At 46.2% G+C, this 13,897-nt stretch overlaps 1 protein-coding gene across 9 annotated transcripts in view; it reads left to right on the top strand.

Annotated features, from left to right (window-relative positions):
• The first annotated feature begins 6,228 nt into the window (after positions 1-6,228).
• LOC134350867 (uncharacterized) overlaps positions 6,229-13,897 on the top strand; it is a 33,710-nt gene continuing 26,041 nt past the window's right edge. For 5 of the 9 annotated variants that reach the window (XR_010019017.1, XR_010019018.1, XM_063056648.1 and 2 more), the window contains exons 1-7: positions 6,229-6,321; positions 6,819-6,971; positions 8,356-8,554; positions 8,908-9,033; positions 10,424-10,576; positions 11,233-11,472; positions 11,724-11,867. Coding sequence is in view for 7 of the 9 variants with exons in the window: in XM_063056648.1 (XP_062912718.1) it covers positions 6,951-6,971; positions 8,356-8,554; positions 8,908-9,033; positions 10,424-10,576; positions 11,233-11,472; positions 11,724-11,867 (883 nt within the window). In the remaining 2 variants the exon portion in view is untranslated. Of the gene's footprint in view, positions 6,322-6,818; positions 6,972-8,305; positions 8,555-8,907; positions 9,034-10,423; positions 10,577-11,232; positions 11,473-11,723; positions 11,868-13,897 lie in introns of all 9 variants that reach the window. The other 4 variants (XM_063056645.1, XM_063056646.1, XM_063056644.1 and 1 more) reach the window with 4 other exon arrangements.

Raw genomic sequence — 13,897 nt, 5'->3', positions numbered from 1 at the left:
CGTGCCACCAAACAAGGGAAACAGGCCTGGAGCATCTTACAGTATCTATGTCCAACAGGGTCTTGCGATTGCAAGAGACATGTCCAAGACAATCACATACAGTTACACTGCATGTCACCTTTAGGCACCAACTCTGATGCCTTTGATGCCTTCCTGTAGCAGGAACCAACATGGTCTGCATCCATTCCACCTCTCTGCCAATGAGCAGCTCACTGATGGGGTAAACCTGCAGTACCTGAAGTTCTTGGAGTCCAACACTGTCTTGCAATCATAAAAATGAAAGGAGAAAAAAACACCTTTGATCTAACAAAGAAAATAAACGCCTTTGGTTGGTCCCCAAGAGGCCATTGCATCCAAATGGGCTGCCATCTTACTCGAAGTCCAAATGAGACAGTGTGGGTGGAAGTCAGAAAAAGAATGGGAAGAATCGCTCAACTGGGGAGCATCCTACAGACCCCTCCCCCTCAAAAGCAACAAGGGCACTGAAGAGCAGAGAAGTAGGCAGATTTTGGCTCAGTGTGAACATGGATTGACATTAATGGTTTTTGTGGGAGATCTCAACTTCAAAGTTCTGAGTAAATTTATTATCGAAGTACATATATGCCACCGTATACCTGAGATTCATTTTCTTGTGGGCATACTCAATAAATCCAAGAAATATAATAAAATCAGTAAAAGACTGCATCCAAATAGATGGACAAACACGAATGTGCAAACAGTGCAAATATAAAAGGAAGAAAAAAAGAAATAATAATAAAAAATAAGCATCAAATGTGAAGAACATGAGATGAAGATTCCTTGAAAGTGAGTCCATAGTTGTGAGAAGAGTTCAGTGATGGGATGAGTGAAAATGAGTGAAGTTATCCCCACGGGTTCAAGAGCTTGACAGTTGAGGAGTAATAACTGTTCCTGAACATGGTGGCGTGAGTCCTGAGTCTCTTGTACTTTCTTCCTGATGGCAGCAGCAAGAAGGGAGCATGTCCTGTGTGGTGGAGGTCCTTGATGTAGATACTCTGGCATCAGTGGCTCATGTAGATGTGCTCAGTAATGGGTAGGGCTTTACCTGTGATAAACTGAGCCGAATCCATTAATTTTTGTAGGATTTTACATTCAAGCGTATTGGTGTGTCCATACCAAGCTGCGGTACAACCAGTCAATGTACTCTCTGCAGAAGATTGTCAAAGTTTTAGCTGTCATGCAAAATCTCTGCAAACATCTAAGGAAGTAGAGGCATTATTGTGCTCGCTTCATAATTATACTAACATGCTGGATGCAGGTCAGTTCCTCTGAAATGATAACACCGAGGAATTTAAAGTTGCTGACCCTCTCCAAACCTGATCCTCTGATGAGGACTGGCTCATGGACCTTCAGTTTCCTCCTCTTGAAGTCAATAATCAGCTCCTTGGTCTTGCTGATATTGAATGAGAGGTTGTTGTTGTGGCACCACTCAGCCAGATTTTCAATCTCCCTCCGACCTTTTGATTCGACCAACAACAGTAAGCACAGTTAAATTTGGCATTGGAGCTGTGCCTCACAGTCATAAGTATAAAGTGAGTAGAGCATGGGTCTAAGCACACAGCCTTGTGGTGCACTTGTGCTGATGGAGACTGTGGAGGAGATGTTGCTGCCAATCCAAACTAACTGGGTTCTGCAAGTGAGAATCAAAATCAGGTTTAATATCACCGGCATATGTCATGAAATTTGTGGTCTTTGCGGCCGCAGTACAATGCAATACCTAATTATCAAGAAAAAATGTGAATTACAATAATTATATATTAAATAGTTAGATTAAATATGTAGTCCAAAAATAGAAATAGAAAAGAAGTGAGTTAATGTTCATGGGATGTCCATTCCAAAATTGGATGGCAGGGAAGAATAAGCTGTTCCTGAACTGTTGAGTGTGTACCTTCAGGCTTCTGTATCTCCTTCCTCATGGTAGCAATGAGAACAAGTCATGATCTGGGTGATGAGGATCCATAATTATCGACACCACCTTTTTGCGGCATTGCTCAGTGAAGATGTCCTGGTTACGATGGAGGCTAGTGCTCATGATGGAGCTGACTAAGTTTACAGCTCTCAGCAGCTTACTTTGAACCTGTGCAGTAGCACCCCCACCACCATACCAGATGGTGATGCAGCCAGTTATAACCTTCTCCATTATACATTGTATACATTTTCAAGTGTTTTTGGCGACATACCAATTTTCCTCAAACTCCAAAAGAAATATAGCCACTATCGTGCCTCCTTTGTAGCTGCATCAATATGTTGGGTCCAGATGAGGTCCTCAGAGAGATTGACACACAGGAGTAAATAGCTCATTCTCTCCACTTCTGATCCCTCATTGAGGATAGGTGTCTGTTCCCTTGTCTTACCCAAATCAAAGTTCCAATTATGCAAGTATGTGTTAAAGCCAAGATCTTGAAGCTTATTGATTATTTTGGTGGGATGATAGTATTGAATGCAGTCAATAAAGAACATCCTGATGTATCCATCTTTGCTGTCCAAATATTCCAGGGTTGAGTGAAGAGCCAATAAAATGGCATCTGCTGCAGACCTGTTGTTTCGGTAGGCAAAATGGAGCAGATCCAAGTCACTTCTCTGGAAGGAGTTGATATGTTTCTTCACCAATCTCTCAAAACACTTAATCACAATGGATGTACTGTAAGTGCTACTGGATGATAGTCACTGAGGCAGATTACCATGTACTTCTTAGGCACGGGTATAACGGAAGCCTGCTTGAAGCAGCTGGGTACACAGATAGCTGAAGTGAGAGGTTAAAGGTATCGGTGAACACTGCAGCCAGTTGATTATCAGAGGTCTTTAGTACTCAGCCAGGTTCTCCACTTGGGCTGATGCTTTCTCTGCATTCACCTTCCTGAAGGATGCTCTCACCTCAGAGACTGAAATCACAGAGTGTTTCAGGTTATTATTGACTGGTACCTCCTTAGTTCATGAGGCTAGATGAGACTAAATTTGTTAGGTGTGTCCAGGAAATATTCCTGACACAACATGTAGACAAGCTGATGAGAGGAGAGGCCATAATGGATCTAGTACTCAGTAAAGAACCAGGGCAGGTGATAGACTTGTTGGTGAGCAAGCATGTTGGACATATTCACCATAACTCATTGACATTTAATTTAGCCTGGGAGAGGAGCAGACAGTATGACAAAGTATTTAATTAGGGGAGTGCTAATTACAAAGGTATTTGGTAGGAACTTAGAAGCATAAAATGTGACAGATATTTTCAGGGAAGTGCTCAGCAGAAAGGTTGGGGTTGTTTAGGGAAAACTTGCATGGGGTTCTGGGTAGGTTTATCCCATAGTGACAAGTAAACAACGATTGTGTGAAGGAACCATGGTTGACCAGAAATGAAGCATCCTGTCCAGATGAAGAAGGAAACATACTCAGTCTATAGGATACAAAGTTCAGTCAGGGTTCTTTAAACTTATAATGCAGCCAGGGAAGACCTTAATAAAGGGACGTGGGAAGTATTTGGTGAGAATTATTAAGATAAGCTTCAGTGCGTTCTACACGTATGAGAACAGGAGGTGACTCGTGCCATGGTAGGACCACTCCAGGATAAACTGCGGGGTGTGATACTACTCTTCAAGGCCTCTCATGTCTACTTTCCAGTTCTACTAAGATAGTTCTTAAACTTTTTCCTGGCTGTGTTATAATTCTCAAGGACGCAGCTGGAAATGGAGAAGATTCCTGAAGAATACCTTGCATTGGTGTTCACCTTGGAGAGGGACGTTGAGGAATGTGAGCTCAACGTAGAACAGGATATTGTATTATAGCATGTTAACATTAAGAAAGAGGCAGTGTAGGAGTTTTTGAAAATCATTAGGATAGATACTGTTAGACAATGGGTCTGGATGGGATACACCCCAGGTTACAATGGAAACAGAAGGAATAGTTTAAATTCAAAGTTCAAATTAAAATTTATTTTCAGAGTACGTACATGTCACCACACACAATCCTGAGATTCTTCTCTGTAGGTGAACTTAGCAAATTGATCAAACAGTAATTGTAACATCAGGAACTGTTAATTGTAAACAAACTCTGCAAATGCAGCTGTGAATAAATAGCAATGAATAACGAGCATGGAATAACAATATGAGTCCTTAAATGAGTGTAGCTATCCCCTTTTGCTCAAGAGTCTGATGGTTGAGGGTTTGTAACCATTCCTGAAGCGGGTAGTGCGAGCCCTCAGCACTTATACCTTCTAACTGATGGTGAGAAAAGAGCTTGGCCTAGATGGTGAGGATCTTTGATGATTGTTGCTGCTTTTCATATTTCACATAGATGTGCTCATTGCTTGGGAGGGTTTTACCCATAGTGTACTGGGACAAATTCACTACTTTTTGTAGGATTTTCTGCTCAAAGGCATTGCTATTCTCATACAAGGTCATAATGCAGCCAGTCAGCACACATCTGCAGAAGTTTGCCAAGGTATTCGATGACATGTCGAACCTCCACAGACTCCTGGGGAAATAGAGGCACTGTTCTGCTTTCTTCACAATAATATTTACACCATGTGTCCAGGACAGGTCCTCTGAGCTAGTTACTAACCCTCAGCACCTCTGATCCTTTGATTATTACTGGATCATGGACCTCTGGTTTCCTTCTCCCGAAGTCTACAATCAGTTCCTTGGTTTTATTAACATTGGGTGAGAGATTGTTGTTATTATACCACTCAGCCAAGTTTTCAATCCCCCTCCTGCATGCTGATTCATTATCCCCTTTGTTACTGCCCACAACGGTGGTGTCACCAGCAAACTTATATATAGAGTTGGAACCGTAATTAGTCACACAGTTATAGGTGTAAAAGGTGTAGAGAAAGGGACTATGTACAAATCCCTGCATTGCTCCCATGCTGTTGGAGATTGTGGAGGAGATGTTTTTACCAATCTGAATTGACTGGGGTCTACAAGTGAGGAAATCTAGGATCCAATTGCACCAGGGGATATTGAGGCCCAAGTCTTGAAGTTTACTGATTAGTTTTCAGGGGATGATGGTGCTAAATGCCAAGCTGTAATCGATAGATTATATTGACGATGATCTTTGCATCCTCATGCAGAATGTTTGCCCTCCTGTCACACCCCACTCTGCACACCAGCCCAGATAACAAGGCACCCAATGCACCCTCAGCACCAACACCTCCCCTCCGCCCTCCTACCCCCTCCAGTTCAACACATGGATGAACAACACAGGTTACCGTTATCTACACCCCTCCTTCCCCTGCACCTACCACCCACACCTCCATATACCACATGCCTTGTCCATTCGTCCATCCCCACCGATCTCCGTCCTGCCTCTTGTCCTTGCAAGCGGAACAGGTGCTACACCCACCCCTACATCTCCTCCCTCACTACCATTCAGGGCCCCAAACAGTCCTTCCAGGTGAGGCGACATTTCACGTATAAGTCTGTCGGGGTCATATACTGTGTCCGGTGCTCCCGGTGTGGTCTCCTGTATATCGGTGAGACCCGACGTAGACTGAGTATCTGCGTTCCATCCGCCGCAGAAACACCTTTAATTCCACTTCCCATCCCCATTCTGATACGTCCATCCACGCCTTATACTCCACTTGGGTAGCCTCCAACCTGATGGCATGAACATCAATTTCTCAAACTTATAGTAATGCCCCCTTTCACCATTTCCCAACCCCTTTTCCCTCTCTCACCTTAACTCCTTGCCCGCCCATGGCTCCCTCTGGTGCTCCTCCCCGCTTTTTCTTTCTTTCATGGCCTTCTGTCTCTTTCACCAATCAACTTCCCCGCTTTTTATTCATTCTTCCCCCTCCAGGTTTCACTGTCGCCTGGAGTTTCTCTCTCCTCTCCCCCACCTTTTCAATCTACTCATCATTTTTCTCCAGTCCTGCTGAAGGGTCTCGGCCTGAAACGTCGATTCTACTTTTCTCCATAGATGCTGCCTGGCCTGCTGAGTTCCTCCAGCATTTTGTGTGTGTTTCTCGTGTTTCCAGCATCTGCAGATTTTCTCTTATTGTTGTGAGACAATTCTTGTCCTGGATCGACCCTGCGCCCCTGCGATAGAACGCCTCGGCGCCACGGGGCGGGGCTGTAGCCCAGATCCCGCCTCTACGCCATGACGGGCGGTCGGCTCGACCAATGAAAGTCGGTGCAGGTTCAAAGTGTTGCTGTCCATTCACAGAGAGCTGTCGTGCTGACTGTCATCTCCTCAGACGAATAGAATTAGAGTATGGTGGAAGGACCCGCCCTCGTGTCCGAGTCCGTAAACACGGAAATAACTGAGCAGAAAGTGGGAGAAATATGTCCAGGATGGGGATTCGGTGCAACGGTAGGTGAGGGTGATTTGTGAGGGTGACAGGGCGGCGGGTGAGGGGAAGGAGCAGTCGGTGAATGTGGGAGAACAAGGCGGAGGGACAGGAAGAGGGGTCGGATGGGGTGAGGGAGAGGCGTTCGGGGAAGGAGAGGGAGGGTCGGTGTGATGGGGCGAGATAAGGATATTTGACAGAGGGAGTGGACTGAGACTGAGTAAAGACAGAGTTTGTGGAGAAAGCGTTGGGTGAGTGACAGTGGGGAAAGGGATGGGGGATATTCACCGCCCACATACCTCCATTCCCACTCCCCTCACCTCTCCATCCCAATCTCTACCATTCCCTCCTGCCCCCACACTTTCCACTCTTTTAACCCCACTATCCTCCATCTACCCCAACTACACTCTCATCTCCCCGTCTGTAACATCCTACCCCACATGTGGGAGAAGTGAGACCAGATGCATCTCTGGGTGACGCACTGAGACTGGGAGATGAACTCACACTCTGTGTTTCACAGTGCAGTGTTACGGTCGAGGAGAGATCCATGAGGAGATTGTGAAGGAGCTGGACATCTCCCGTTGTGAAGGGCCACGGGTTCCCTGCGTTTTCTTTGTCTACAAAGTGTCTCGTGAAACTCAGGGTATTTGAAATGCCCTTCACTGGGTCACAGGTAAATACTTAAAAAGACCATGAGATATAGGAGCAGAATTAGCCCATTTGGCCCATCGAGTCTGCTCCACTATTTCATCATGCTGGTTCATTCTTTCTCTTAGCCCCAATTTCCTGCCATCTCCCCGTATCTCTTCATGCCCTGACTAATCAAGAACCTTAAATATATCCAGTGACTTGGCCTCCACAGCCACCTGTGACAATGAATTCCACAGATTCACCACTCTCTGGATAAAGAAATTTCTCCTCATCTCCATTCCACAAGGACACCCCTAAATTTTGTGGCTGTGTCCTCTGGTCTTAGACCCCACCACCATAGGACACATACTCTTCAACATTCTGTAGGTTTCAACGAGGTCACCTCTCATTCTTTTGAATTCCAATGAGTTCAGGCCTAGAGCCATCAACGCTTTTCATATGGCAAGCCTTTCAATCGTGGAATTGTTTTCATGATCGTGTTCTGCAATGTCAGCACATCCCTTCTCATAAAAGGGGCCCAAAAACAATCCTAATTATCCAAGTGAGGCCTCATGAGTGCTCTATAAAACCTCAACATTACATACTTGCTTTTATATTCTAGTCCTCTTGAAAGAAATACTAACATCACACCTGCCTTCCTCACCAATGACTCAACCTGCAAATTAACCTGCACAAAGACTCCCAAGTCCTCAAATTTTTGAATTTTCACAGTAGTTAAAAAATAATCTACCTGTTTATTTCTTTCAGCACAGGTGAAGTCATTGAGTGATAACATTTCCATGAAAATCCTTCCCTTTTGGGGCTTCTGATCTCTGCTGGCTCTTCCCTACCTGAGGAGCACACTAACACTGTGTGTGTTATTGGGATTGATTCATTTGTGAATCAGGGACACGCACTGATGCAATGACTTTCTGAAGATGATAATGTCCTGCCCAGTTGTATCTGTCGAGGGGACAGAGGTTGTTATTGTGATGGGAGATGTGTATTGGTGCACAACGAGCTCCCACAAACAACAGTGGGGCAATCTACCAGGTATTCTAATGCAGCATTGTCTGGGACACACTTGGGCTACCTCGCTCTGTGTGAAATGGTGTATGTGGATCTTTCTGTGCACCTGACAGGGGGTCTGGTGATTGGGCTGAAAATCCCTGTGCTATACCTCCTGTGGGACGTGACTGCCTGCAGTGGGAGCTGGGAGGACTGCCTTGTACACAGACAGCATCACCACAACACCACCCGGGCACACGGGGGGCAGGAGGGTGGGCACAGCCCTGGGTGGAAGGTGCTGCTGTACCTTGAGGGACACACAGCCCTCCCACAGCATCACCCAGATCACTCTGTTACTCTGTGTTTCAGGAGGAGGGACAGTGCGGAAGGAAGACATTTGTGCCATGACTCTATTGCAGAAATCCCCAGCTGTCGGAGAGAAGAAGATAACGCCAGATCCAGGGTTATTCCATAAGGGAACTGAAGTTTTTCGCGTATCCTGGATGGATTCCAGTAGCTGGTGGAGGAGATTGAAGACGTACCAGTGCCCCACAGTGATTCAGACTGTCAAACAGAGTCTCATCGACAGGACCCGATCCAGAGGAGGTTCCTGCTCCGGTGGGTAAAACCTGCCTCTTTATTGCCACACCTCGTTTTGCACTGTAAACTTCCCACTATGAACATAAGGGACGTGTCTCAGTGACAGAACCAGATCCAGAGAACGTTCCTTCCTCGGTGGGTAAAACCTGTCTCTCCCTGTCATGCCTCACGCTTCACTGCAACCCTCCCACATGCAACATGAGGGTTGTGTCTGATATGTGTCTTGGGTGGGAAAATGATGGAACAATAGCCGGTCAGTCATTGACTGCTGCGGGAGGGAGGTTCGGAGCACAAAACGTCCTTGGATCCTGAGGTCACTTTAGCATCAACTCCCAGTTTACATGCTTCTGAGTGATGTGTGTGCTTTCCAGTAGGGCAGAGCGAGTATCCGCCAGGCGGTGAGACTTTGGTGGTGAGTGAACAATCGGCTTCCTCGATTTCTTCAGGATGCAGCCAAAGGAAGAACAGCTGGAACTCGGAGAGGCTTCAGTGTAACGGTGAGAACGCAGGCTTGGGGCTCGACCCGAGAGATTGGGGCAGGAGTTGAGAAATGTCAAGTCTGCAGAGGCAGTATGTTCCTGTCGAAGTGGAGGGTTAACCTGGCAAGATGAGAGATATTCAAGCTTTGGTCAAGAAAAATATGGAAGGACAAGGTGCAATTAGGTCATTTGCCAGTGAATCCCTGAACATCACATGACTAAGAATACTATCGAGAGGAAAATTAGGAGGGAAAAGTGAGGGGGTGTGATGTGGATCTGGAAGATAAAGTTAAGGAAAATACCAAGAAATTCTGTAGTGGTTAGCTGAAAATTTGCAATGGTAGCCGTGTATGCACAAATCCCACTGCTGTCTTTAAGGTGTTTGCACTTTCTCCCCATGACTGCAGTGAGTTTCAACTGGGTTTTCCAGTTTCCTGCCACATTGCCAAAAACCTTAGTGTTAGTGAGTTGTGGGCACGTTACCTTCGCACTGGAAGCAGATCTAAATGATCTAAATCAGAGCTGCAGGGCAATTCTTTCACCCATAGGGTGGTGAGTATATAGACCGAACTGCCAGAGAAAGTGGGTGCAGCAGGTACAATGGTATCATTGAAGGGGCACCTGAATAAATGCATGGAAAGGCAGGGTTAGAACGGATAAAGTTGACTGCAGGGGATTGGGATCATCCAGCTGGGCATAGTGGTCATCACAGACTCACTGGGCAAATAGTCTCTATCTTGCTGTATTAGATGATGGGCTGAATGGCCTGCATTGTCTATATCCCTCTGTCTCCAATGACCTACCCTAGGTCCCTGTGTGTGGCCTCATAAAGAGAGACCCCACCACTTCCAGGGAGGGGATTCTGAGGAATGTATGAGTTGAGGTTCAAAATGTCTTACCCAACGTCCATCTCTCACCTGTAGCTGTGTCAGTTTCATATCTGACCCTTACAGCCTCTAAATCTACTTCTTCTACACTTCTCCCATCTCTTTGACGCCAATCAGCCCCTATACCACTCTCCATCACTGCAATGCACAACAAACTCTTTGCTTTCACTTTCCACTGGATCTCCTGTACCCCAGACTGATCCTCAGTGGTACAAAGCCTGTTCTCAGGGCACAGGACACCCATGCTGGTTGGTGTCCATCTCTGGGCTCAGAGGAACATTAGATCACCTCAAACAACAGGAATTCTGCAGATGCTGGGAATTCAAGCAACACACATCAAAGTTGCTGGTGAACGCAGCAGGCCAGGCAGCATCTCTAGGAAGAGGTACAGTCGACGTTTCAGACCGAGACCCTTCGTCAGGACTGGATCACTTCCCTTCCTTTCCGTTACAGAGAATCACCCTGAGTGAAATGTGCTGGTGTGAGGCAGGCTGAGTGAGCACAGGTTCTGTGTTTTACAGTGCAGCGTTACGGTCGAGGAGACGTCCATGAGAAGATTGTGAAGGAGCTGAAAATCTGCCAGTGTGAAGGGCCAGGGGTTCCCTGTGTTCTGTTTGTGTACAAAGTGTCTCATGAAAATCAGGATCTTCGAGATGCCCTGCAGTGGGTCACAGGTAAATACACTCGTCTTCTGTCAGTCTGTGACTCCACCGAATGAAACCTTACCCTAGAGTCCTCTTGTCTTTTGGTGACTGTTATTGACCACTGCCTCCTGCCTCTCTCTGAGGCACAATAATTACTGTGCATGACCCTCTGTATTTTTCCATTGTAGTGGAAGGCATGTGCATTGTTTTACCCGGTCTTACCCCTACAGTACACAAGAGTTTTCATTGTGATGGGAGATTGGTGCATAGCAAGCTCCCACAAACAGCAGAGAGGCAATGAACTGGGGATCCAGTTGCAAAATCCTCTGGGTCATGGTGGGGTTCCCTTGTCTCTGTCCAAAATGATGTTTGTGGATCTTTCTGTACACCTGAGGAGAGCTGATCGTTGGGCTGAAAGTCCCAGAGGAGACCAGGAGAGGGGGTGGGAAGACTGACTTGTACACAGACAGCATCACCCCACACCACCCAGACAAAAACAAACACAGACACACACACAGACACACACGCATGCACATGCACACTCACCCACCCACCAGGAAGGTGGGCACAACCCAGATGGAAGGTGCTGAGCCCAGGGATGATGAGCCCTGTGGGTTCCTGCAGTGGGTGGGACACACACCCCTCCCACAGCAGTACCTAAATCACTCTGTTACTCTGTGTTTCAGGAGGCGGGACAGTGCGGAAGGAAGACATTTGCTCTGTGATTCTGTTGCAGAAATCCAGAGATTTCAGAGTAAACAAGATGATTAATCCAGGGTTATTCCATGAGGGAATCAATGTTTTTCAGATATTTTGGACAGAAGCGAGTGTTACGTGGGCAAGTGCTGATGAAGGCCACGCAGTGATTCAGACCGTCAGACAGAGTCTCATCAACAAGACAAAATCCAGAGGAGGGTCCTGTCCCGGTGGGTAAAACCTGCCTTTCCCTGGCCGCACGTCACGTTTCACTGTAACCTTCCCAGATGGAATGTGTGTGCCTGGGGTGGGAGTGATGGGAAACTGTCAGAACTGTACCCCAGTCAGTCAGTAACCGCTCCGGGATGGGGGTGTGGGAGGGAGGGAGGGTCAGAACAGAAAATCCCCATCAGTTCTAAGGTAACATCAACACCAACTCCCAGGTTACAGGTTTCTGACTGATGTGTGTGTTGTGCACTAGGGTCGAGCGAGGATCCACAGGGCAGTGAGACGCCCTCGTGCAGTGCGCCCACCTCGATGTGCAGAGAGCAACCAGATCATTTGACATCTTCAACCTGCACGCAAGTGAAGAGCGAAGAGAGCTCAGAGAGGTTTCAGTGTAACGGTGAGAAGCAAGGATTGGGGCACGACTCGTGGCATATCATGGTAGATGTATTGTGTTCACCTTGTGTACAGAGCCTGGATGGTTTAGGAACCCTGGCTGATGAGAGAGATTGAAGTTCCAGTCAAGAGGAGAGGCAAGCGTACATTGTGTTTACAAACAGGAGTCCCGAAGAAGGGTCTCAGTCTGAAGCATTGGATAGCCAACTCTTTTCCATTGATGCTGCCCGGCCTGCTGAGTTCCTCCATCATTTTGTACACAATACATTGTGTTTAATTTGGGGACAAGTTCATTTCTTGATGATTTAAAAAAATATAAAGAATGCACTTGAGGTAAATCTGGAGGGCAAAGTGCGGGTATGAGATGGATCTGACAGACAAGACTAAGGAAAATTCTAGAAGTTTCTATAGCTCAGTAAAGATGAAAAGGATGGTTAGTCAGAGAGGAGTTCCTGTTGGGGATCAGCAGGCTGTCTATAATTTGAGGGGGCAGATAGGTTGAAATTATAACTGAAAATCACGATTGCTCAAGAGATTAGGGCAACAGGTGAAGACGGATTGGGGGCATTCATATTCCCAGGGAGAAGGTATTTGCAGCCTTACGGTGATTTCTCGTGGGTAAATCCCCAGGGCCTTACTAAGTGCTTCCTGGGACTCCGTGGGAGGCTAGAGAGGAAACAGCGGAGGCCCTTACGGAGATAATTGCTTCATTGTTTGTTCCTGGGAAACAATGCCACTAAAGAATGGAAGGAAGTCAGTGTTGTTCCGTAGTTTAAGAACGATAGAAGGGATAAGCCAAGGAATGACAGACCAGTGAATCCGATGTCAATTTGGGGAAGTTAGTGGTGGGCAGTTGGAGGGATAGGATATCTCAGTATTTGGGTAGACAGAGACTGATTAGGAGGAGTTTGCATGGTGTTGTGAGTGGTAAGTTGTGCAGTTGAACCTCTTTAGAGCTGTTTGTAGAATGACCAAAATTGTAGATGAGGTTCAGGCTGAGAATGTTGTCCATTTAGCAGAACCAACAATAAGACCTCGCATGGTAGGATCATCTAGTAGGAAACGTTGCATGAAATCCTGGAGAGACAGTTCGTTGGATGCAAAAATATGACGGATATACAAGCTTTAGTCAAGAAGGACATGGTTCAATTAGGTCATGTGCCAGTGAATCCTTTAATGCCAAATGACTAAGAAAACAATCGAGTGAAATCATGAGGGCAAAGAGAGAGGGTGTGAGATGGATCTGGCAGAAAAGGTAAAGGGAAATCCCAAGAGATTTTGCAGCCATATCATGAGTAACAGGGTGGTTACTAAGTGAGTAGATCCCTTTAGATATTAGCAGGGCTCCCCATGTCTTGACCTGCAGGACATGGGTGAGATTCTTAACTTTTTCACTGAGGAGATAATCATGATTACTCAAGGGAATTAGGTAGAGATGTTTTGGATACTGGTCATATTTCCAGAAAGGATGATATTTGCAATCTTACAGTGTATTGTTGGATAAATCCCCAGAGCCAGAGCGAGTGCTTCCTTGAAATTTGTGGCTGGAGGAGAAATTGTGGAGTCTCTTGCTGAGATTATTGCCTCATCGTTTGCCACCAGAGAAGTTGCAGAAGACTGGAAGGAAGCTCATGTTTGGTTGTTTGAGAAGAGCAGGAAGTTCATGCCAGGGAACGACACACCAGTCAGTGTGAAATCAGTAGTGAGAAAGTTACCTACGGGAGTTCTGAGGGACAGGATATACCAGCATTTGAGTGGATGGAGTCAGATTAAATAGAGTCAGCATGGCTTTGTGCATGAAAAGCCCTGCTTATTGAACAGTATTCAAGCTAATTGAAGAGATGACTGAAAAGGCAGATGAGGGCAGGGCAGTGGACGTTGTCTATTTCTAGTTCAGTGAGGCCTTCGACAAGGTCTTGCAAGGTAGGGTAACCTGGATGGTTAGGAATCTAGTGAAGATTGGTGGATTCACAATTGTTTTGGACGACGAAAGCAGAGGGTGCTGGTTGAAGGTTGTTTTTCGGAATGGAGGCT

Source organism: Mobula hypostoma, chromosome 8 (genome assembly GCF_963921235.1).
Source record: "Mobula hypostoma chromosome 8, sMobHyp1.1, whole genome shotgun sequence".
Classification (NCBI taxonomy): domain Eukaryota; kingdom Metazoa; phylum Chordata; class Chondrichthyes; order Myliobatiformes; family Myliobatidae; genus Mobula; species Mobula hypostoma.
This window is presented reverse-complemented; position numbering and strand designations above follow the sequence as displayed.